Source organism: Anthonomus grandis, chromosome 10 (assembly GCF_022605725.1).
Source record: "Anthonomus grandis grandis chromosome 10, icAntGran1.3, whole genome shotgun sequence".
In the NCBI taxonomy this organism is placed as follows: Eukaryota; Metazoa; Arthropoda; class Insecta; order Coleoptera; family Curculionidae; genus Anthonomus; species Anthonomus grandis.
Window position 1 is genome coordinate 4,295,191 of NC_065555.1, and position 22,205 is coordinate 4,317,395.

Genomic DNA, 22,205 nt, shown 5'->3' on the forward strand with positions numbered 1-22,205 from the left:
TCGTTTCTGAATTCTTTTAGGCAGTTGAAGCTTAGACTTAGGATTTAAAGTATTAGATACCAAGTTACTTTAAAAAGATTAAAATGATTTCAAGTACCTGAAAGAAATTAAATTATTAATTTATTTCTTCCAGGCAGTTGAACTTGAAGTATTAGAACATAAAGATTTCAAGCTCCTGGAAGGTATTAACTATTTTCTTCAAGCAGTTACTTAAGTAACTAAGTCACATCAACTGCCTGGAATAATTAAAGTTGTTCTTCTAAGTAGTTAAAGTCGTTTCTGAATTCTTTCAGGCAGTTGAAGCTTGGACTTAAGATTTAAAGTATTAGACGCCAAGTGACTTTAACAAGATTAAAACGACTTCAAGTGCCTGAAAGAAATTAAATTATTAATTTATTTCTTCCAGGCAGTTGAAGATTGGAATTTAAGCTTGGAGTATTAGAATATAAAGATTTTAAGGTCCTATTAACTATGTTATTCAAGCAGTTGAAGTATCATTTAACTAAATCACTTCAACTGCCTGGAATAATTAAAGTTGTTCTTGTGTGTAGTGAAAGTCGTTTCTGAATTCTTTCAGGCAGCTGAAGCTTGGATTTAAGATTTGAAGTATTAGATACCAAGTGACTTTAACAAGATTAAAATTACTTTAAGTGCCTGAAAGAAATTAAATTATTAATTTATTTCTTCCAGGCAGTTGAAGTATCTCTATCATTCAACTAAATCACTTTACTTGCCTGGAATAATTGAAGGGGTCAGAAGCCAAGGGGTCCAAGTACCAAAACGTAAATATTGAGAAATTTCAATTTTTTCAATTTTTACTTATTAAAAAATCTAGAACCCTAAAATGCATTTTTGTTTTGCTTATACTTATAATTAAGAATGGATTTTGAAAATGTTTGGGCATTATTTTATTCACAGGGCCGTACTATGGTACACGGGTGTTGTATAACAATTTTGAAAAAATGCCACATAATCATTTATTTTTGTAGATAGGTAATAAAAATTTTCAAATAATAGAATAGACTTTAATAAAAAATAGTTACAGAAGGTTTTGTATTAATATTAATCATCATTCGATTCAACCATGTCACCGAGAGTATAATCTTCATCGATTCGCCTGTTTGTTTGATGGCCTGCATTCAACGACTTATAGAAATCATGGTGTATTGGTAGTACATATGGTAGAAGCTGCATCAAGTTATTGAATTTTGCAAATTTTATTTTTGGAGGACTGTCATATAGAGCAGGTAGAAGAATTTTTGAAGGTCTACCACGCAAGGAAAGATCCATTTCTTCAAAAGGAAAATCACTATTATAAACTTCTTTATAGAAAAGTTTCATTGGATACTTTTTTTTCAAATGTAGCCAATGCATTTTACTTATTCCTGTAAGATTTGATTTCATGATGTTGTCCATGGGAGATATAGATTTAAAATCCTCAGGCTGCATTTTCAGACTCCTGCTATGAAATTAACCCAATCATCGGGAGTAAAAACGTGAGTTAGCCGTCTCTTTGCCTTTTCAATAATGGAAAGTCCCCAAACAAAAAAACGGTGGTCAACACTTTCGATATGTGTAAATTGCACAATATACATCCAAAATTTTATTATGTTCTTCTTCTTGTTTTGACCACCACAGTTATCACTGAATGCATCGATGTGGGTCACTGTTTTTGGCAAACATGACATGACTTCTTGAGAACCTTTCGACCCTTCACCTTCATGCCACATGTACACATTACCAATTCCGGATGATAAATCGTGGATTCCTAGATTGTAAGTCCATAGCTGGCGCAAATAATATACTGTCAAATGCGGAGTGGGTAAGGTTTTTTGTAGATCAAAACAAATAGCACGTTTTTCTGGACACTGTCTTGCTGATTTTTTGGCTGCTTCAGCTTGACGTAGATGACGATCATGTTCTCTGGCAACGCGGGAGCCCTCTTCAGATTCTGGATCACAAGAATTTTTCTGAGTAATGAACGTGTCACACTTTGTACATGTGTCTGAATATGGTCAATGAAAACTGAAAAGCTAAGTTGAAATGGGTATTAAAAATGTCGCGGTATTTGCTCAGCTTTAATGGTCGGGCTTCTTTTTCGGGACAAAGTTCTTTGTATAGCTTGTACATTTTTGTTACATTTAACTTGGGAGACAAATACTTGCGATTCGGATTGTCTTTTCTAGTATAATGACTCACAAATTTTGGGAATGAGTTTATATGCTGTTTTGCTAAGTTTAAACTCATCATCTATTTTATTGCTAGGGACATGTCTTCCCCTTTGATCTCTTTGGACGACTCCAGACTCCTTCTTTTTCTTTGTGACGTTATAAAACCGTTTGCGGATAATATCTAGAGTTCTTAGAAAAAACTCTTTGCATCATACACGTTTTTTTTGAAGTTTTATCACAGTGCTAATACTCTTTTGTCGACACCACTACTACTTGGAACATAATCTCTATCTATATCAGAGTTGTCGGAGAATGGCTCTGAAAAAGAATCATTTAATTAAAATCTGTTGTAGGTATTTAAATAATAACGAAAAAAATGCAATTATTATGATTATGTTCTTAGTTCCTTATGAATTTGTAACGCTATAATGAACAGAAAACTCGATTTGTATTATCATAACCTTAAAAAATTGATATCATAAAATATGTACCTTAATTTTTATTTTAAATAGAAATTTTTCTTGCTATAATAACTACTTACCTCTTTTATCGTCTGATGTAAGCATTTTGAAATTAAAAATGCACTTCGATCACTATTTTTCACGATTTTAGTGCGACAACTGACAAAATCGTTAGTAATCGACGGAATATAACAGTTTCCTTGGCTGCAAATGGATCCAAGTATACTTGGACCCGTTTAGCTCTAAACAACTGTTAAGATATGGTAAGTAGTACATTTTCTTACTGGATCGGATCTCTTTGCCACCAAGTTAATGTATATTTTAAGTTTTGATTTCTGCACTTAACTCGATATTGAAAAAAACTCGACTTGGACCCCTTGGCTTCTGACCCCCTCAATTAATGTTGTCCTTTTTTCAATACGAATACTATACTAAACTTTATGGAAATAGGTTTCAACTCAAGCTATAAAGAGTTAAGTTGCTTATAAGCTTGCAACTGAGTTCTTAGCAATATAATTTTCAACAGACAAAATTCCTAAATTTGACAATCTTTCTTGTGATTTACCTGAAGAAGTTTCAATGTATTTGCAAGTCACCACCTATTAAACATTTTTGCACATCTGAATGAACTGTAGTTGAAGCGCGAACTTTTTTAACGAATTTCGCAAACGTGTATTAGCGATAATTCTTCCATATCAACCGCAGTCGTTTGGATTGAGGTCGTTTGCTAAAGACATTCCAAAGTATTTTGACAGGTGGCAATTTTTTAAGGCATGACTTTACACATATTTTTATAATAAATTAACAGGAATCAAGCTCAATGTGACTGGACTAAAAAGATTCTTTATGGACTGTATAAATACACACGCCCAATAAACGCACCAGCATGAATAGAATTAAACGATGTTGCACAAGTTACGATTACGTGACGTAAATAACGTAGACACTTTTGGACCTAAACGGTCTAATCGATCATGTACTAATTTAAGAACTTATATTGCAATACATTGTACAATTTCCAATAAAAAAAAAATATTTTTTTTTTTAATTATTGCCCTGATGTATGTGTGCCGGATGTTCATCCTTTGTAAGTCATAAATGATAAGGTTGAAATATGCTTAAATAGGGGATTTATGCATAAAACTGTTGGCTTGGGTTTGGCTTATAAAATTACACACCTAAGTAAACGTGGGTGAGCGTATCTTAGGATCAAAAGTCGAGAATATTTACACATTTAATCTCTAAAAAAGTCAAGTCCAAAGATAATGTCCCATATATCATGAGATGGTACTGAACTTCGCTTTAATCGTCACTCTATGTCCAATCAATTGTCATTAGTTTTCTTATGTCAAACAACTGAACTAAACGCATAAATAAACGAATTATTGCGAAAAAATCTTATCAATAATCACCGTTTTCCTGAAATTGTTTTGTTTATGCAACGGAAAACCAAATTATTATTATTATTTGAAATTTCACAATAACAACAAATGCGCAGCAGGTTATATAGAGGTGGTACACAGGTGTTATGAAAAATGTAATTCCCCTTTAATCTATTTTTAGAATGAAAATCCCAGTAAAAATATTACAAATAGTGAATCATGAATCAAAAACATTGATAATATATCAAATGCCTACGTGCTACGGCAACTCTCATGCCACCCAATCATTAACGAGAATTTACGATTGCCTTTATAGAATGACTGCTAATAGTTAGTAATTATTGGCTAGAGAAGAATGAGAAAGTTGGCCATCTTGAATACTTTTGCTTTTACCAAGCAAACGCAATATCGTCTATAGATAATTGATTAAAAAAAGTGATAAAAAAGGTCTAGACGGCACAAAAGGGGAATTTATCTGATCCGGTTTTATAATAAAACAAATATGCATATAAAATAATTGGTATTTAATTGTTAGTAGCTTTTGATAGACCCTGGTAATAAAGAGAGTTAGGGCACGCCCCTCGTCGCTCAAAGGTCACGTGACTTATTGGGTTTTAATAAATGAAACGGTCACGTGACATCTCTGTCAAGTCGTGACGTGACGGGTCAAGATGAGATAATACCGGGGAGGGCAAATAAGTTTTTTATGGTGAATATACTGAGGAAATTCCCCATAAAATATAAATCACCTTAACCGCCTATAACGTTTATACATTATTACCACAGAAAAATTAATATTTACAAAGCAATTTACAATAAAAAAAATATTGCAACAAGTTTTACAATATTGCGAGATATTCGTAATTAATTAATTATGCCATAGTTCAACTAAATTGAAGTCTGAAAAAACCGTCGAAATCCTATTTTAAGGCTGAATAATTTCACCGTGCTGACGTCATCGTCGTCTCAAGATAAAAACGTTATACGTCTCGTGATTCGCTGGTGAGGGAACTTTTTATAAATACATTATTTACTTAGACCACGTATTTCGCGTTTACTCGCCTTTTGTTATAAACGCTAAGCAAATAATCGATTATATGCATAAAATATTATATACACACGAGACGACGACGGTCGCGTGCAAAAAGTACTCGTCATAAATATTTTCTTTTTGTGCAAAAAAAATACTGACGCCATCTTTGTTTGTCATGGCAACATGGATCAGCTGTTACAGTCCAAGATGGCCGTGCTGAACATATAGTTGACGTGAACCAAGGACAAACATAGAGAGAGAGAGAATATTCTTTGAGTCACGTCACGTCATTGCGACCCTGTATATAATGTACAGTTGATGTTTTTATTAGATAATAATGTTTTTAAGATAATCTTTGGCAATAATCCAAACAAATCTTTCAAGCAAAAGTTGATAAACAACGGTCTCGTTCCAAAAAGAAAAAATTAATCTGTCATAATATTATATTAAAAAAAAAAAACGAATAAAAAGTGCCAGAAACCGGTTTGATCCGGTAAAAACTCACCTCGGGGGTGACGAACGGGGCCAAATCCACCTTCTTATCTCGCTTCATTTTTCTCAAAACGTCGATAATAGAGTGAAATAATAATTGTTTCGCCACGGGATGAGGAACGCGGAATTCCAGACCGGACGGGACAAAACATCCGAATGACGATCCAGGGTGACCTTAAGAGACAGGCAAAGTTTTCCAGAAAACCGACCAATCAGGGATCCGAAGCTTGGAAAAACAATCCTGAAGCCCTATAGTGCGCCTGGCACGCCAAGGAACTTCCCGTCATAATAAATCAATATTAACAGGAGGGGTCGTTAAACAGGGTTGTGCTTAGGGTTAAATTGAAATAAAGTGTTTTTTAAGCCAATCATTTAACCACTTTTTGATTTGCCCCGGTATGTCATGTCGGGCGGCCATGTTAGATCGCCACATCACTTGACAGCTTAAGTTTTACAGGACTATCAACAAGTGGGAGCGCGTAAATTATTGTGAAACTATCCAAATGTGTCAAAATAACTTTTAAAATTTCTAAGCAAACCGACCTTTAAAGGCTGCAATAAAATATTCTGGTTTATTCAATATAATTGCCATTTTTTAAATTCCCCCCGTATATAATGTTCGGCGGCCATTTTGGATCGTCAAATTATGGGAGGAGCTCTCTTTGACAAGAAAGTCACGTGACCACGTTTGCTTGTTAGAGGCGTGGCTTCATTTGATTGATTACATGGGCAAATCAAAATGTATTAATAAGTTTTTGAGGAATTTAATTGAAAAAATTGAAAATCCGCTTTTAAGGCTTTAATAAAATCCGTTAAACAGGCTTTAAAATCCGTTCGGCGGCCATCTTCTCAACTGGGAGGGGTAGGAGCTTTCTTTTGACAGATCGAAGGTCACGTGATCGTTTGTTTACCTATTAATTCATTACAAGGGCGAATCAAAAACTATATTCAAATGTTAATTAATTTTTGTTGTGGAATTTAATTTCGAAAATGGAAAAATCGCTTTTATCACAGTCTAACAGTTACTAACTTGTAACTAAGTTGAAATCTATATACTTTGCTTTTATGGCTTCAATAAAATCAAATAAAAACCATTTGTTTAAATTCCGCCCATATAACGTTTGGCGGCCATCTTGTCAACTGAGAGGGGGAGGAGCTTCCGTTTGGCAGGTTGAAAGTCACGTAAACGTTCGTTTGATAGAGGCGTGGCCTTGTTTGATTTATTACGAGGGTGAAACAAAAAGTAATATTTTACATACTAGCAACAATTGTTATACACTAGCCTTATCTGATAAATTCTGTAAAGCCACCCCTGTACCAAACCCTTAAATAGCACGCAGACAAACGATTTAGTTTGTGGCCACACCTCCGAGATTCTCGAATGTTCGATCCGGATTTCGATGACGTCACGTTGAGAACCTGTTTACGAGCGTTGAGGTCATGGTTGATTGATATGATCCGCCTAAAATGTTTTTTATTTTTTTTTTTTATGGAAAATCTGAAAGTCGGAGACGAATTTGTCTCGAACAAGAGTTGTGTGGAATACCGTGGGGTATCAGAAAGTGAAAAAATGATCATTTTATCTCCGCTAGAACCAGAGAAAATGGTGAAAATCCCAAAATCGTAAAAGTGCTTTTTCCCCTTTCCTATAAGAGATTTTTAATTTTTTATTGTTGCAATTTATTGCGCTTTCCATTGCCGATCAAAAAGGTTATTATCGATTTTATCGAAAAACTTACAGGGGACGAGCTATTGGGCCAAAAATCACAACTTACTTGTAAATCAGGCGTTTGCTTGGACTTCTTCTTAAGGTACCTTGCGGATAGGTTTCCCCAGAACTTGTGAAACATAACGGGATGAGACTTAAATGGGGTTTTCACCTAAACTGATTCAATCGCAGTTGGAATTTCATATTTTAACCGCTTATTATAATATTTTTTATGATCTATAAAACCGCCGGATTACGTTTTAATCCAGTGGCAGTCCTTAAAAATATTTACCTCATTAGACACGATACTCTCGTATTCCGCCCTGTGTTGATTGCCTCTATCCAATTCCACCCTTCCAAGATCATTTAAGATCGTCATCACCCTTTTAATACGCATTTTTCTTCCCTAGTAAGTCCGCACAACTTGTTCACGACGACACTTTCAAATGGAACTGAACGGACGATTTGGACCCATATGCGACCAATAATTGCCAATTTATCGGGATTATTATACGCAGTACGTCTTTAATTGGAGTCAATTAACTGTATTGTGACGATATTTGGTGATATGTGCGAATTGACATGAATTGATGTGATATAAAATGATTTAATGGACATTACTTGGCAGCTTCACCTCTTATTGGTTTACTTTTGATTTGTATATAGTGAAGTCGGAGCAAAGAATTGATTGGGGGATGATTTTCTAGAATATTCTTGGAAACTTAAAGGGTAAAGAAATAATTGACTATATTAAAAATCTATATCACAGACGATGTATAGGACATGGACATTCAGGACAAAGAGAAAACCCTGATGAGTTTATGTTTCTCTTACGTAATAAACCTTTACTACTAGCACATAATGCTATTTATAGATAACCACGCGCGAAACTCAAAATCATTCAAGAAAGTTCATATTGGCATTGAAAACATAAATAAGACACGCGAAACAAAATTACATAATGTGCTTAGACATAAGTACCACATAATATAACATATATTTTTCATATATAACGTAAATTATAGATAATATAAAGACCTATTAAAATATATTTTCTACAAATACATAAAAACTTACGTTCGGTTGAAGCTGTTCACCATTTTCGCTGGCCATTTCCAAAACGACAACGTCTAATTTAAATCGAGTGAAAATCCCTTCTTGGCACAAGAAGGGAATTTTCCAAATGTGGTTTTTCCTCCCTAGTGATGGATGGAAGGTTTCCTCGCGCGGTCCACGTTTTCCCACGTTTATATAACGAAACAGACGAGCAAAACTGACTGTGAAAAATCACTTTCGAGTACAGTGGACTGTTTGGTATATTTATAGTTTGGGGGTCACTGCGTTTTTCACCTCTACCGGCCTTATCACCACGTAAGAGGCAAAAATGGGACCTTATCTCTCTTGTTTTATTAAGAAAAAAAGTCGACTCTCGCACACTGATGGCCCAGTAATAAATGACGCCTTAATATTTGATTTTCGCGGTTTTAAAGCTGGTTATTACATGATCATTAGCCATAATAAGCGTTATCAACAATAGAGGTGTAATAATAGTAATAATTAGTATTATTTTATTGGCTTTTTATGGTTTAAGAGCATGCAACTCGTGATAATATTTATTATTATGATGACAGGATTTCACTTATTTTTCAAGGTTTTCGCAGTGAGAGAATATAAACATTCAAATTTCCCGCCAACGAAGGGCCCAATGTAAACATTGTCAATGGCTGACGTGTAGTACCCACCATATCATTATTCCCTTTAAGCAGGCAGGCTGACGTGACGAAATAAACACTTTAAATCCATTTATTGTGGCTTAAGGCCTAAATTATATACTATATATTATGAACATTATTATTACTGTTACTAATTATTTCTATTATTAATAATAAATTAGTTATATTTATGAATGAATACTGAGCTAATCATTAAAGGAATCTGTAATGTCGGTATGACGCGACTGTCTTCTTGACGTTTTGCAATGTCACTTGCCAAAACTGTCAAAAAATTGACAGTGACAGTGACATTGACTGATCGGCTTTGTTTACATTTTACAAATAAAAACATATTTACGAAATTTAGCAAAAAAAAACGAAGATTTAGTCTAATTATGGCAGACGAGAATGATAACGAACGAATGGAAAACGAAAATCAAAAAGGCGAAAAGATGTTCACGTTAAAAAAATGGAACGCGGTGGCTATGTGGAGCTGGGACGTCGAATGTGACACTTGTGCCATTTGCAGGTAAAAACAACACCTACACCCTATAATCCACCGAAGGAACTCTCACTGTAAAGCCCTTCTCTTTGTTATAAACCCAAACCGTTCGATCATTTAAGTCTTTTTATAGAGTACAAGTTATGGATGCCTGCCTAAGGTGCCAAGCGGAAAGCAAAAAAGACACCTACGGCAAACAGGACTGCGTGGTCGTGTGGGGCGAGTGCAACCACTCATTTCACTACTGCTGTATGTCATTGTGGGTGAAACAGAATAATCGGTGCCCCCTTTGCCAACAGGAATGGTCCATACAGCGCATGGGAAAGTAAACATTATTTATTTTAGGCTTTATATTATTATAAGTTTAAGTTTTTATTGTTTTAGAATAAAATTAATATAGACCAATAAGTTCTATGAAGTGTTTTAATTACCACAGAAATGTTTGATCCTGAATCCTGAATAGCGATTAACGGGTTGCATACGTTTGTCATATTAACAGCTGTTCTTTGAGGTTGTGTTCTAGTAAACAATGATTTAAGGAAATTTATTTTCAAATTGCCCCATTTCATTACTTAGTGAATTTTATCTTATCAGCTACCTGTGTATTTAATGCCAAATGTTTATTTTACATTAAAAGCATTTGATTTGTTATAATAATTATTGCGTTTGAAGCCTTTGCATTATGAGTACCAAGGTAGGTGCAAAACTTTGATTAGTTAATAATATATTGCCAGTTTTTTTGCTTAATAAATGCTTACTTGAGAAACACTCCTGCTTAGCAGCCTAAACACATATAGTCCCTATTGAACCTCTGGACACCCTTAATGCTAAATAAACAAATCATTCTTGACAAATAATGGTTAAAATTTCAAGGCTACATTTTATCACTTTTCAGCTGGATAAGATTGTTAAGACTTATAGGTCTTTGGCCCAAGTGCCGGCCCTAGTAGGGGCTCAAATTCACTCGCCGAACGTTATTAATACAGTTTGGTCACAAAGGAACATAGAAAAAGGGTCTACGACTAAATTTAGCCGGACCCTTTTGCTTAATGACTTTGAGGTGCACGATGAGACTTTGCCGGTGGATGTGAGCAGCGAGTAAGTCAGTCAGTTTATTATCTTATACCAAACCTACTATACCTATAAGAAATTACTCTTAAGAGAATAGCAACCAGAAAAAACTTTGTTACATAAATTGACCCTGATATTTAAGTCCATTATGCATTTGCATCACACCACTCTAGAAGTGGCAAGTAATTAATATATAACAGAAAGAGTAGTGGTACACAAGACAGAAATCTGGGGAACTTGCACTTCCTGTGAGGTTTTATCAAAGTTAATCTGACAAATAGGATCTAAACTATTTCAAGGATCATCATGTAATTGTGTTGTTTTATGTGGTTTGTGTTATATTTTAGAATACTAACTAAAACATCAAAATCTCAAAAGTTCAAAGCTGTACTGAGGGACCACGACTCGAAACAGTTCCTGGAAGTGTGGAAAAGCAGCAATTTAATAAGGGTTGTGGACTTGGCTGCCCTGGATGTCCATGGCAGTGTTTATGCTGACAGTAATGATGTTATAGATTAATACTGAATACAGACGATATTGTTTCTTCTTTTTTTAAGTTGAATTTAGTTCCTTTGAATTTTCTCCTGACGAGAGGAAACTGTTATATGTAGCAGAGAAAAAGGTGCCAAAAAGTGAACCTTTTTATAAGAGAAAGAAGCCTGAGGAAGCAAAAGATGGTGGGGATGCACCTAAGCCAGCCCCAAAGGTAAATACTTTAAAATTTATTATTTTTAACGTTTATTGCAGTGAATTATGTAGGGGGAAGAATACTGGTTTGAACAAGACTGGGGTGAACAACTCGTAGGAAAAAAGAAATCAATTTTAGCCGAATACAACATTGAAAATGATACAGTTGAACTCCTGAAAGGTTTACCCGATAACGTTTGCGTAGCCAAACCGAAATATTCCTCTGACGGTAATTTTATCATTGGCATATCCTATTTTACTGAGCCCAGGAAGCTTGGACTAATTTATTGCACCAACAGGCCCAGCACGGTGTTTCAGTTGGACTTTGAGGGCAATTATGGTAATTTTTAGATCAAATGCGTCAAAGTCCAAGAGTCGATTTAGGCTTTTTTAGTGGAACTTTCTTTGAAAGACACCGCAGTTAAATCCCCCGTATTTACACCAAACGGGAAGGAAATCGTGTGGCTGCAAAGGCCCAGTTTCGGACCCCATATGGCTTGCATGGAATTGGTTAAGGCTGATTTTCCTTTGAAGGCTGAGGTAAGTTAATTTTTTTGGCTCGGTATAGATTGAAACGTTTTATGGACAGATTTTCGCATCAGCTTTCATATGAAATTAAAATCGTTTTAAAATATGTAATTGGGGGTGTTTTGCATGTTTTCAGACCGTCCCGAAAACTGTAGTGGAAATTGTAAAAAGAAGCAAAAAAACGACAAACGACAAGGATTTCTACGGCATTTACAATACCGGGTTCCCAAAGCGTCCTTGGGTGGGCCAGAACCAGCTGCTAATAAATACCAACCAAAAATACACCATAAACTCTTACCTCGTAAACATCGGTACATGCTTGCCAAACTAATCGACAAAAAACACCGTAACTCTTCCGAAAATATTCCAGATAACGGGGAAATAACTGAGTTGGAGTTCGCTGAGGGTAGCCAGCTGATCATAGATACAAAGGACGATCTAGTTCTAGCCCTGAGGCGTAACTTCTTAGTGCCAGACAAGCTGGTTATAGGAAAACTCTCGGAAAATCCGATAAATTGGACAGAAATCACTTGTGCCCTAGAAGTACCAGAAGTAAACGGAGCCACTTATCGGTATTTGGACTTGGTGGCACCTGAGGGAGATTTCCGTAAGTCTTCGCAAAATCCTCTAAGTTAATGGGATCCTATTTGATTAATAAATTATAGACAGTGTGTAGGTTGGGAGAAGTATGTCAAAAAGATTTGTCTCAATATCTGGTGTTCCACAGTGTAGTGATCTGAGAATTCTGTTGTTTAAGATCTTTGTAAACGATTTGCCTAGATGTTTACATTTAATCGCTGCTCTAATGTTTGTATAAGTAATAAATCAATAACCATCCTTTAACCTTCCCAACCTAAAACTATTGAATCAATTATACTTTGTGTGGAAAATTTCAGGTGAATTTAACGCCCTGTACGTTGGCCCGGCCTCCGGTAAAGACCAGTCGGTTCCGTTGATAGTGTGGCCCCACGGAGGGCCCCATAGCGCCTTCGCCAATTATTTCTTTTTGGAGGCCGCCCTGTTTTTGTCTTTAGGTATGTATCGTTTTTTGTACCCACTAGGGAGGATGACAGAATATTCCTCTGTCAAAATATACCGGCAAAGAGCATTTTAGGGGTGTTATCTACTCATTATCAAGCTGTATTAATTAGTTAGTGGTCTATTTTCTATGATCAGCAAACAAGATATAATAAAGGCAGAAATAGAGCCAACAGATTCAAAATTAGGGTACTTATAAGACATTTTAAGGAAATTGTGAAATGTTGAGGTAAACAGGATTTAAGTGGAAGCTAAGGTAAAAGTTAAAGAGACATATACCTTTAGAATTCTTATTACGGGAGTGCCTGTAAGAACTAAAAGACTTTGTCTCTTATTAACAAATGAATATTTTGTGTTTTTGGGGTCAAGGTTTATAAATGATTGATTTATGGACTGGTCCGAAGGCTCTTTTAGTCATTTTTTTTAAGGAATGACTACAATTGAGGTACTGACAGTCAGGATATTGAAATTTTTATGCCAGGAGTGCCTGTAAGAAGCAAAAAACTTCGTCACTTATTGACAAGTGAATATCTTGGGTTCTCGTAGTCAAAATTTAAAAGTTACTGATTGATGGACTATCCTGAAGACCTTTTTAGTCACATTTGAAGAAATTACAAAAATCGATGCCCTAAAAGTCCAGATATTGAAATTCTTATGCCAGGAGTGCCTGTAAGAAGCAAAAAACTTTGTCACTTATTGACAAGTGAATATCTTGGGTTCTCGTAGTCAAAACTTAAAAGTTATTGATTTATGTACTATTCTGAAGACCTTTTTAGTCATATTTGAAGAAATTACTAAAATCGATGCACTAAAAGTCAAGATATTGAAAGTCTTATTACAGGAGTGCCTGTAAGAAGCAAAAAACTTTGTCACTTATTGACAAGTGAATATCTCGGATTCTCGTAGTCAAAATTCAAAAGTTATTGATTTATGCACTATCCTGAAGACCTTTTTAGTCATATTTGAAGAAATTACTAAAATCGATGCACTAGAAGTCAAGATATTGAAATTCTTATGCCAGGAGTGCTTGTAAGAGTCCAAAAAACTTTGTCTCTTATTAACAAATGAATATTTTGAGTTCTCGTTATCAAAATTTATGGATTATTGATTTATAGACAGTCTGAAGACCCCTTTAGTCTTTTTTAAAGAAAGGACTAAAATCGGTGCACTAAAAGTAAAGATATAAGGCCCAGGAGTGCCTGTAAGAAACAAAAAATGTACGGCATTTTAATCAGAACGTCTAAAGGTTACACATATTATGTTTAATATATCAGAACATCTTTAGTCAACAAATCAATGTGCAGAAAAAAGCAAGGACCCAAACAATGTACGGAATGTCAATCGGCACTTCCAAAGGTTCATTAAATGTATGGGGCCTTCACTACATGCCTAAAGCCTTTGATACGGTCCTCCATGTTAATTTTCTTAAAGTATGGAATTATGGTGTTCCCCCATATGAAATGTTATATTTCAGAAAGGAAAACTCAAGAAATTAAATCACCTATGTTGTGTTCAATACTTTTCATAATATATATATATATTAATTCATTGTTGAATTTAAGAACTGAATGATACTGCACTTGTTATATCAGGAAAGTCTTGGGAGAAACTTAATTGATATTGCAATACATAAATATTTGGGAATTATAATTGATCAACCTCATATTGATTATGTGTCAAAGAATTTTTGGCACGAATTTTAATACATACAATCTATTTGTTAAGGGGTTTTTTATATAGGAGCAATTTGGTTGCAGTTTATACATTACTACTTGAATCTGCCTTGATGTATGAAACTATAGATATGCTTTATACAAGTTAAATGTAATTCCAAAATATATTATTAAAATTATACATAAAAAAGATGTATGTAATTACATACATGAACATCCGAATACTTCCTACATTGACTGTACAATATTAACAATTTTCAGGTTACGGTATCTGTCTTATCAACTACAGGGGTTCAATAGGACAAGGCAACGATTCCATCGATTTCTTACCGGGTAAAGTCGGTACATCTGACGTGGAGGACTGTATCACGGCCACAGAAGCTGTACTAAAGCAATTCCCGTGGATCAGTCCGGATATGGTAAATATAACCTTTAATTTCCTTTGTTGCTGAAAATCTGGGTCGAATTATTTTAGTTGTTCTTGTGCGGCGGGTCTCACGGCGGGTTTTTGGTCACGCATTTGAGCGGCCAATATCCGGATAAGTTTAAGTGCGTGGTGGCGCGGAATCCGGTCGTAGATGTCGCTTCGATGAGTGCCATCTCCGATATACCTGACTGGTAAGTAAGGGAGGATTTTTTCATATTTAAGAGTTTTCCCCAATATTCCCCCACGATTTAGAAGATCTTAAATCTCGTGGAAACCCTAGGAAAAGCATTTAGGAATTATTAGTTTTACCGCCGAAGCATTCCAAAGTTAGTACTCCTGATCTGGAAGTATAGATCTTCCATCTCAGTCCCTCACAATTGGCACACATTGTTGACAAATTAAGGGTCTTGGATTGGAGCTTGAAATGGCCAAAATCCTGGATCATATAAAAAAAAGTCTGAAACAAAATCTCTTCAAATGCCTGGAATATTTAAGAAATTACTCTTTAAGTGTCTAAAAGTATTCAACAAGTGGCCCAATAACCCAACAGAAACAATAAATGACTTAAAAATCCAGAAATAAAATAGAGACCTACTCTCTGGACCATATAAACTATGACTTAAAATGCCCAAAGAACTATAAATAAATCGCTCTTTCTTTTTTAGGTGTTATATCGAAGGTAACAATAAACCTTACACGCAAAAAGGCCCGATAGATGGCGAGTTGTTATTAAAAATGCGCGAGTGTTCGCCGATAGTGCATGCTCACAAGGTGAAGGCGCCTACGTTGTTGCAAGTGGGGTCCAAGGACTTACGTGTACCTCCTCACCAGAGTAAGGAGTATTATTGCAGGTTGAAAGCGAACGGAGTGAAAGTCAGGTACAGTTTTTGAGAATTATGATTATATTAGTGTAATCAAAACCTGCTCTGAATGTCCAAATTGTTGACCTAGAATCAGGTTTTCACTCTTAAATCAGTGCTCGGGAAGCCGTTTATTTGGGTATAAAAGAATTGTAAAGCTATCTTAATTGGTTCCAAAGTTATGGTGAAAAATCTCAGTCAAAGAAGAAAAATCTTGATATTGCAATGTGTGTTGATAAAATTGCCTTTAATTCAGGGAGTTTTTAAGTTATATTAAACGTCCTTATATTAAATTGTTTGGAAAAAAATTCCCTTTCTTTACCTAGGACCCTTTTAAGAATATTACCCTGAATAGTGAAAATGTCCTTAAAAAAAAATGCACGAACAAAATTTGCTCTAAAAGCCCAAATTATTTACGCAGGATCACGTTTTTGCCCTTAAATTAATCCTAAAGAATCTCTGTATTTGTGGATACGAGAATTCTCAAAATATCTTAATTGGTTTCAAAGTAACGACCAAAAATGTCGTCAATGCATAAAAAATCTTGATACAGAGAGAGTTTTTGAGGTACAAAAAACGTTTTCATATCGAATTGTTTGGAAAGAAATTCCCTTTCTTTGGCTAAAATCCTTTTAAGAATGTGCCATTATTTCGTGGCAATATTCCCCTGAATAGTGAAAATTTCGTTTAAAAAAAATAGCAAAAAAATGCCCGAACAAAAATTGCTCTAAAAGCCCAAATTACTGACCCAGGATCACGCTTTTGCCCTCAAATTAATCCCAAAGAATCTCTGTATTTGCGCATACAAGAATTATCAAAATATCTTAATTGGTTTCAAAGTTACGACCAAAAACGTCGTCAATGCATACAAATCTTGATATAGCAGTTTGTGTTTCAAAAACCTCAATTTTGGTGTCTCTCGGACCCTGGTTGACAAAATTGCTTCTAACTCAGAGAGTTTTTGAGGTACAAAAAACGATTGCATATCAAATTGTTTGGAAAGAAATTCCCTTTCTTTGGCTAAAATCCTTTTAAGAATATTCCATTATGTCGTGGCAATATTGCCCTGAATAGTAAAAATTTCCTTTAAAAAAATAGCAAAAAAATGCCCGAACAAAAATTGCTCCAAAAGCCCAAATTACTGACCCAGGATCACGCTTTTGCCCTCAAATTAATCCTACAAAATCTCTTTATTTGCGCATACAAGAATTATCAAAATATCTTAATTGGTTTCAAAGTTACGACCAAAAACGTCGTCAATGCATAAAAATCTTGATATAGCAGTATGTGTTTCAAAAATCTCAATTTTGGTGTCTCTCGGACCCTGGTTGACAAAATTGCTTCTAACTCGAAGAGTTTTAGAGGTACAAAAAACGATTGCATATCAAATTGTTTGGAAAGAAATTCCCTTTCTTTGGCTAAAATCCTTTTAAGAATATTCCATTATGTCGTGGCAATATTGCCCTGAATAGTGAATATTTCCTTAAAAAAAAATTGCAAAAAAATGCCCGAACAAAAATTGCTCCAAAAGCTCAAATTACTGACTCAGGATCACGTTTTTGCTCTCAAATTAATCCCACAGAATCTCTTTATTTGTGCATAAAAGAATTATAAAAATATCTTAATTGGTTCCAAAGTTATCGCCATAAATGTCTGCCAATGCATAAAAAACTTGATATGCGTTCCAAAAACCTCAATTTTGGTGTCTCTTGGACCCTGGTTGACAAAATTGTTTCTAACTCAAAGAGTTTTTGAGTTACAAAAAACGTTTGCATATCAAATTGTTTGGAAAGAAATTCTCTTTCTTTACCTGAAATCTTTTTAAGAATGTTCCATTATTTCGTGGCAATATTCCCCTGAATAGTGAAAATTTCCTTGAAAAAAATGGCAAAAACTGCCCGAACAAAAATTGCTCTAAAAGCCGAAATTACTGACTCAGGATCACGTTTTTGCCCTCAAATTAATCCCAAAGAATCTATTTGTGCATAAAAGAATTATAAAAATATCTTAATTGGTTTCAAAGTTACGACCAAAAACGTCGTCAATGCATTAAAATCTTGATATAGCAGTATGTGTTTTAAAAAACTCAATTTTGGTGCCTCTCGGACCCTGGTTAACAAAATTGCTCCTAACTCAAAGAGTTTTTGAGGTACAAAAAACGTTTTCATATCAAATTGTTTGGAAAGAAATTCCCTTTCTTTACCTAAAATTCTTTTAAGAATGTTTCATTATTTCGTGGCAATATTCCCCTAAATAGTGAAAATTTCCTTAAAAAAAATTACAAAAAAATGCCCGAACCAAAATTGCTTTAAATGCTCAAATTACTGACTCAGGATCACGCTTTTGCCCTCAAATTAATTTCACAGAATCTCTTTATTTGTGCATAAAAGAATTATAAAAATATCTTAATTGGTTCCAAAGTTATCGCCATAAATGTCTGTCAATGTCAATATGTGTTCCAAAAAACCCTGGTTGACAAAATTACCTCTAATTCAAAGAGTTTTTGTGGTACAAAAAACGTTCTTATAACAAATTATTCGGTAAGAAATTCCCTTCCTTTGCCCAAAACTCCTTTAAAAATATTCCAATATTTTATGAAAATATTGGCCTGATTAGTGAAAATTCGCTAAAAAAAATGCACCAATCAAAACTGCTGTGAATAGCAAGATTTTTGACCCAGAGTCACGTGTTTACCCTCAAATCAATCCTCGGGAATCCCTTTATTTGGACTTAAAAGACTTATAAGAATATCTTAATTGGTTCCAAAGTTATGACCAAAAATGTCTGTCAATGAATAAAAAACTTCAAATTTGGTAGCTCTTAGACCTTGTAATAGATTTCCTCAAAGTTCTCTCATATTTTCTATAAACTTTGATATTTATTTAATACCTCACAATCCTGCTCTGGATAGCACTATACTTTTATAATTATACCCTATAATACCATAGATTTCGAGATTTGGGATACTTTAACAATAGAATTTGTAATAAATTCAGGAATCAAGTTAATATGACTTTTTTTTATTTGTATATCTTATTTGGTATAATTATTGTTTCATATACGTTAATGCATTTCATTCAACATTAAAAAATAATAATTCACCTAATATACAACAGAAATAATTAATCCACTATTACATATACTAAACATTATAAACTGGTAAAATGTCCATTGAATTTAAACCATCAGTAATAACACCCATTCATAATTCCATTCAGGTTCTAAAACAACCATTAATTATTACAGGCCTATCAGTCTTACAAGTAATTGTAGATGTGACAAATGTATAAAGATTAGACTAGCGAATTTTTTTAAAATAAATAATATGGATTTCTTGAGGGTTGCAGTAAATCAACTGTGCCATGCATCAACTGATAACTGAAGTGGTAAATAATTTATTTAAATTCAAACAGTAACTTTAAATTCAGGGTCTTTCGGTCCCTGGTTGACAAAATGGTCTCTAATTTAGAAAGTTTTTCAGATACAAGAAATGTTCTCATATCAGATTGTTGCCTAAGAAATGTCCATTCTTTATCTAAAGCCCTTTTAAGAATATTCCAATAGTTCGTAAAGATATGAAGAAGAGTGACAATTTGCTTAAAAACATAGCAAAAAAAAATGCCTCAACAAAAACTCCCTTAACTACTTCAATTCTTAACCTAGATTCCGGTTTTTACTCACAAGTCCATCCTCAGGTATCTTTTTATATTGGTAATAATATCTTAATTAATTATAAAGTTATGCCCAAAAATCTCTTAATCACCTATTTTTTTTTAGAATGTTACTATACGACGACAACCACCCGATTGCAAGCGTGCCAAACGAAATAGACGATATTATTAACGCGGTACTTTGGATGGAAGACTGCTGGGGACGCGATTCTTGCTAAAGAAAAAAAACCTGATTTTATAACACCCTCCTTTTTATATTTGCTACTACAAGTAAAGTTAGTTTTTAAAAGCACTACTGTGGTCTTCTTTTAGCCCTAACTCGCCCTCACAACTGCGGTACATTTTTATAAACTAATTAATTCTTTTGTTCGTTACTTAGTTAGTCCTGAGGGGCGGTTCGCACGGCGGCTTCCTCGCCGCCCATTTAAGCGCCAAATTCCCCGAAAAGTTCCAAAGTGTCGCGGTCAGAAACCCCGTGATCGATATCGCCTCCATGAGTGTCACATCCGACATTCCCGATTGGTAATTGATTTTATTTTTCTAACTACTACCCAACTATTTAAAAAAAAAATACAATTTAAGGCGTTATGCTGAAGTGGGCGAACCCTACGACCCCACAGGACCAATAAACAATCGAGCTTTAATAAAAATGAGGGAGGCCTCACCAATCGTTCATCTACATAAAGTGAGGACCCCCACACTCGTTCAAGCAGGCTCTAAAGACTTACGGGTGCCTCCTCACCAATCCTACGAGTACTTTAATCGATTGAAAGCCAACGGGGTAGAAGTGAGGTGAGTTTACCTTAACAGTAATTCATAAAAGTGAATTGTGAAGTTTAGAATGAACCTGTACGACGACAACCATCCCTTAGCCAAAGTGAAGAGTGAGATTGACAACGTCATCAATATCGCCCGATGGTTTGAGAAACATTTGAGGGAGGCAGTGAGTGTGAAGGTGTGAGTTTTATTATTAATTAATGTGAATAAAGAAAAAGTTTTAAAGAAGTTTGTTTGATTCTTGTCTAAGGTCAGCGTCTAATTTTTTCCTGGCATTGTTTGATCAATTTTCGTCCTGAAGAAAAATCAAGATGACCTTTAATTCCTGGGAAGCAAAAAAAAATGTCCGGTGAACGAATTGTTGTAACCTTGGAGGTCTGGAAGAAATGAAAAATTTGTATAAGAAGTTCGGAAAAAAATGGGTTTCAGTGTCTTAAAGAATACGTCGGAACTTATCAAAAAAGGACAGTAATAACCTGAAAGATGATACTTAAGAGTGCCTTCAAATACGTGAAATAGAATGGACGTCTAATGTGTCCCAACATTCCAGGGAAAATGGATTCAAATCCCTCGAAAGAAGATTTAAATGCTTGGATAAAAGTCTAAAATTATCCCAAATGCCTGAAAAATATAAATAATTATAAAAATTACTTGAAATTAACATAAAAGTCACAAGTTGACATCAAAGCGTTCCAATACTTATTTCAAGAAAAATGGATGCAAAACCTTTGGCCTTCTAAACCCTGGAATTAAAATGAACTAGTTAACTTTTAAGGGTTAAGTTTGATAAGGGGTCAATTAAAATCCAAGCTCTTCAAAACTTGCTATTACTTATCTAAAAATATTTATAACGATAATTTAAAAAAAGCTTTATGTTTTGTTTACATTATCCCAATTCCTTAACAATTCAAACCCACAGCTACAATATTATTCATTATTTTTGTTGCTTACACATCAACAATTTGATATACTCAAAAACTAATAAACCTAATGGAATCAACAAAAAATACTATGCTATGTATGTTCCACTTTTGACAGTCTAACGAAAAGCTTTCATTTTTCTGTTGTAAGTACATTTGAATGTTCCCATTTAAAATTTAATCATAAATCTCAAACTTTTATTCTTGATTTTCATCTCTGTGTTTTAAAGAAGTTATCATTGAATAATATAAGAGTTTAGTTTTAATGTACATATTTTAATATTGTTTTTGACCACTGTATATCATAATGTTTTTAACTTGTCTCTAATTGTTTTGTACTATGTTTCTTTTTTACATTTTGTAGCGCCCTGACGAAGGCCTAATATAGGCCAAAACGTTGGCATTAAAAGAAAAACAAAGTTTTCAAAAGCTTGGATTTTAATTGACCCTTTATCCGACTTACAAGTTAACACAATTGAAGTGGGTCACTAAAACAACGCCTAAAATCAATTAAAATGGGGCCTTTTAAAAGATTTTGGGGTTCGAAGGCATTTTTAGTGCCTAGAAGGATATTTCAGGGCCTTCCAACTGCCTGAAATCATTTTTTAATATTTCTATAGCATAAAATCAGATTTTTCAGGCCGTCAAAGTCATTTTTTTTAACGCTGCGAATATGCTTGTTATAGACCAAATTGATATTTCCGCATTTTTTTCGGATTTTCTCTTTATCAATTTAAGACAGTTAAAGCCATTTTCGTACATTTTAAAACACATAAAACTCTCGGATCTTTCCAGGCAGCTGAAGCAGTTTTATTATTAAATGCAGTTGAACTTTTTGCATAATCCCTCTTGGGTATTATTTAAAGTTATGTCAAAACTATTTGGCATTTAAATGTTTCGGTGCCTGTATTTCATTCAGGCAGCTGAAAATGCTCTTTTTGTAAATAACTTCAACTGTCGGGTATAATTCTTGTTTTAATTATGTTCTTTTTCCAGGCAGTTGAGATGCCTTCTATCTTCATTTTTTTTATACTCCTTATCACCTTAATTTGTTTTATCTTTTTCATCTTCTTTAACTTCTTCATTTTCATC

At 34.3% G+C, this 22,205-nt stretch overlaps 3 protein-coding genes across 11 annotated transcripts in view; 2 read left to right on the plus strand and 1 right to left on the minus strand.

Annotated features, from left to right (window-relative positions):
* The window catches only part of LOC126740896 (hexokinase type 2), a 31,848-nt gene extending 23,172 nt beyond the window's left edge, over positions 1-8,676 (minus strand). Inside the window, exon 1 of one of the 5 annotated variants that reach the window (XM_050447074.1) lies at positions 8,325-8,676. In XM_050447074.1, coding sequence (XP_050303031.1) covers positions 8,325-8,360 — 36 coding nt within the window. In that variant the 5' untranslated portion in view covers positions 8,361-8,676. Of the gene's footprint in view, positions 1-5,552; positions 5,672-7,314; positions 7,434-7,539; positions 7,701-8,324 lie in introns of those variants that run through there. The other 4 variants (XM_050447069.1, XM_050447068.1, XM_050447071.1 and 1 more) reach the window with 4 other exon arrangements.
* Positions 1-9,873, plus strand: part of LOC126740897 (RING-box protein 2) — a 34,538-nt gene extending 24,665 nt beyond the window's left edge. The window contains exons 2-3 of one of the 2 annotated variants that reach the window (XM_050447078.1): positions 9,329-9,488; positions 9,595-9,873. In XM_050447078.1, coding sequence (XP_050303035.1) covers positions 9,355-9,488; positions 9,595-9,790 — 330 coding nt within the window. In that variant the 5' untranslated portion in view covers positions 9,329-9,354 and the 3' untranslated portion in view covers positions 9,791-9,873. Of the gene's footprint in view, positions 1-9,256; positions 9,489-9,594 lie in introns of those variants that run through there. The other variant, XM_050447077.1, reaches the window with a different exon arrangement.
* A 103-nt stretch (positions 9,874-9,976) lies between these two features.
* LOC126741365 (acylamino-acid-releasing enzyme-like) lies at positions 9,977-19,708 on the plus strand. Of its 4 annotated transcripts, none has more exons than XR_007662177.1 (15): positions 9,977-10,155; positions 10,357-10,559; positions 10,880-11,031; positions 11,090-11,238; positions 11,292-11,559; positions 11,614-11,759; positions 11,884-12,058; positions 12,118-12,354; positions 12,644-12,781; positions 14,720-14,877; positions 14,934-15,076; positions 15,551-15,763; positions 18,992-19,131; positions 19,227-19,456; positions 19,523-19,708. XR_007662177.1 is itself a non-coding variant. In XM_050447756.1 (13 exons), the coding sequence occupies exons 1-13, from the start codon at positions 10,144-10,146 to the stop codon at positions 19,632-19,634; spliced, it is 2,106 nt and encodes a 701-aa protein (XP_050303713.1). In that variant the 5' UTR covers positions 9,978-10,143; the 3' UTR covers positions 19,635-19,708. The 4 variants fall into 4 exon arrangements, 1 of the variants encoding a protein (XP_050303713.1); XR_007662178.1 differs by having other exon boundaries at positions 19,227-19,440; XR_007662179.1 differs by lacking the exon at positions 18,992-19,131.
* Positions 19,709-22,205: the final 2,497 nt, after the last annotated feature.

Excerpts from the sequence above, each read along its gene's own strand:
- LOC126741365 (XM_050447756.1), top strand. Across the intron at positions 11,760-11,883 it reads ATTTTCCTTTGAAGGCTGAG|ACCGTCCCGAAAACTGTAGT; the intron begins GTAAGTTAATTT and ends GCATGTTTTCAG. Across the intron at positions 12,355-12,643 it reads GGCACCTGAGGGAGATTTCC|GTGAATTTAACGCCCTGTAC; the intron begins GTAAGTCTTCGC and ends GGAAAATTTCAG.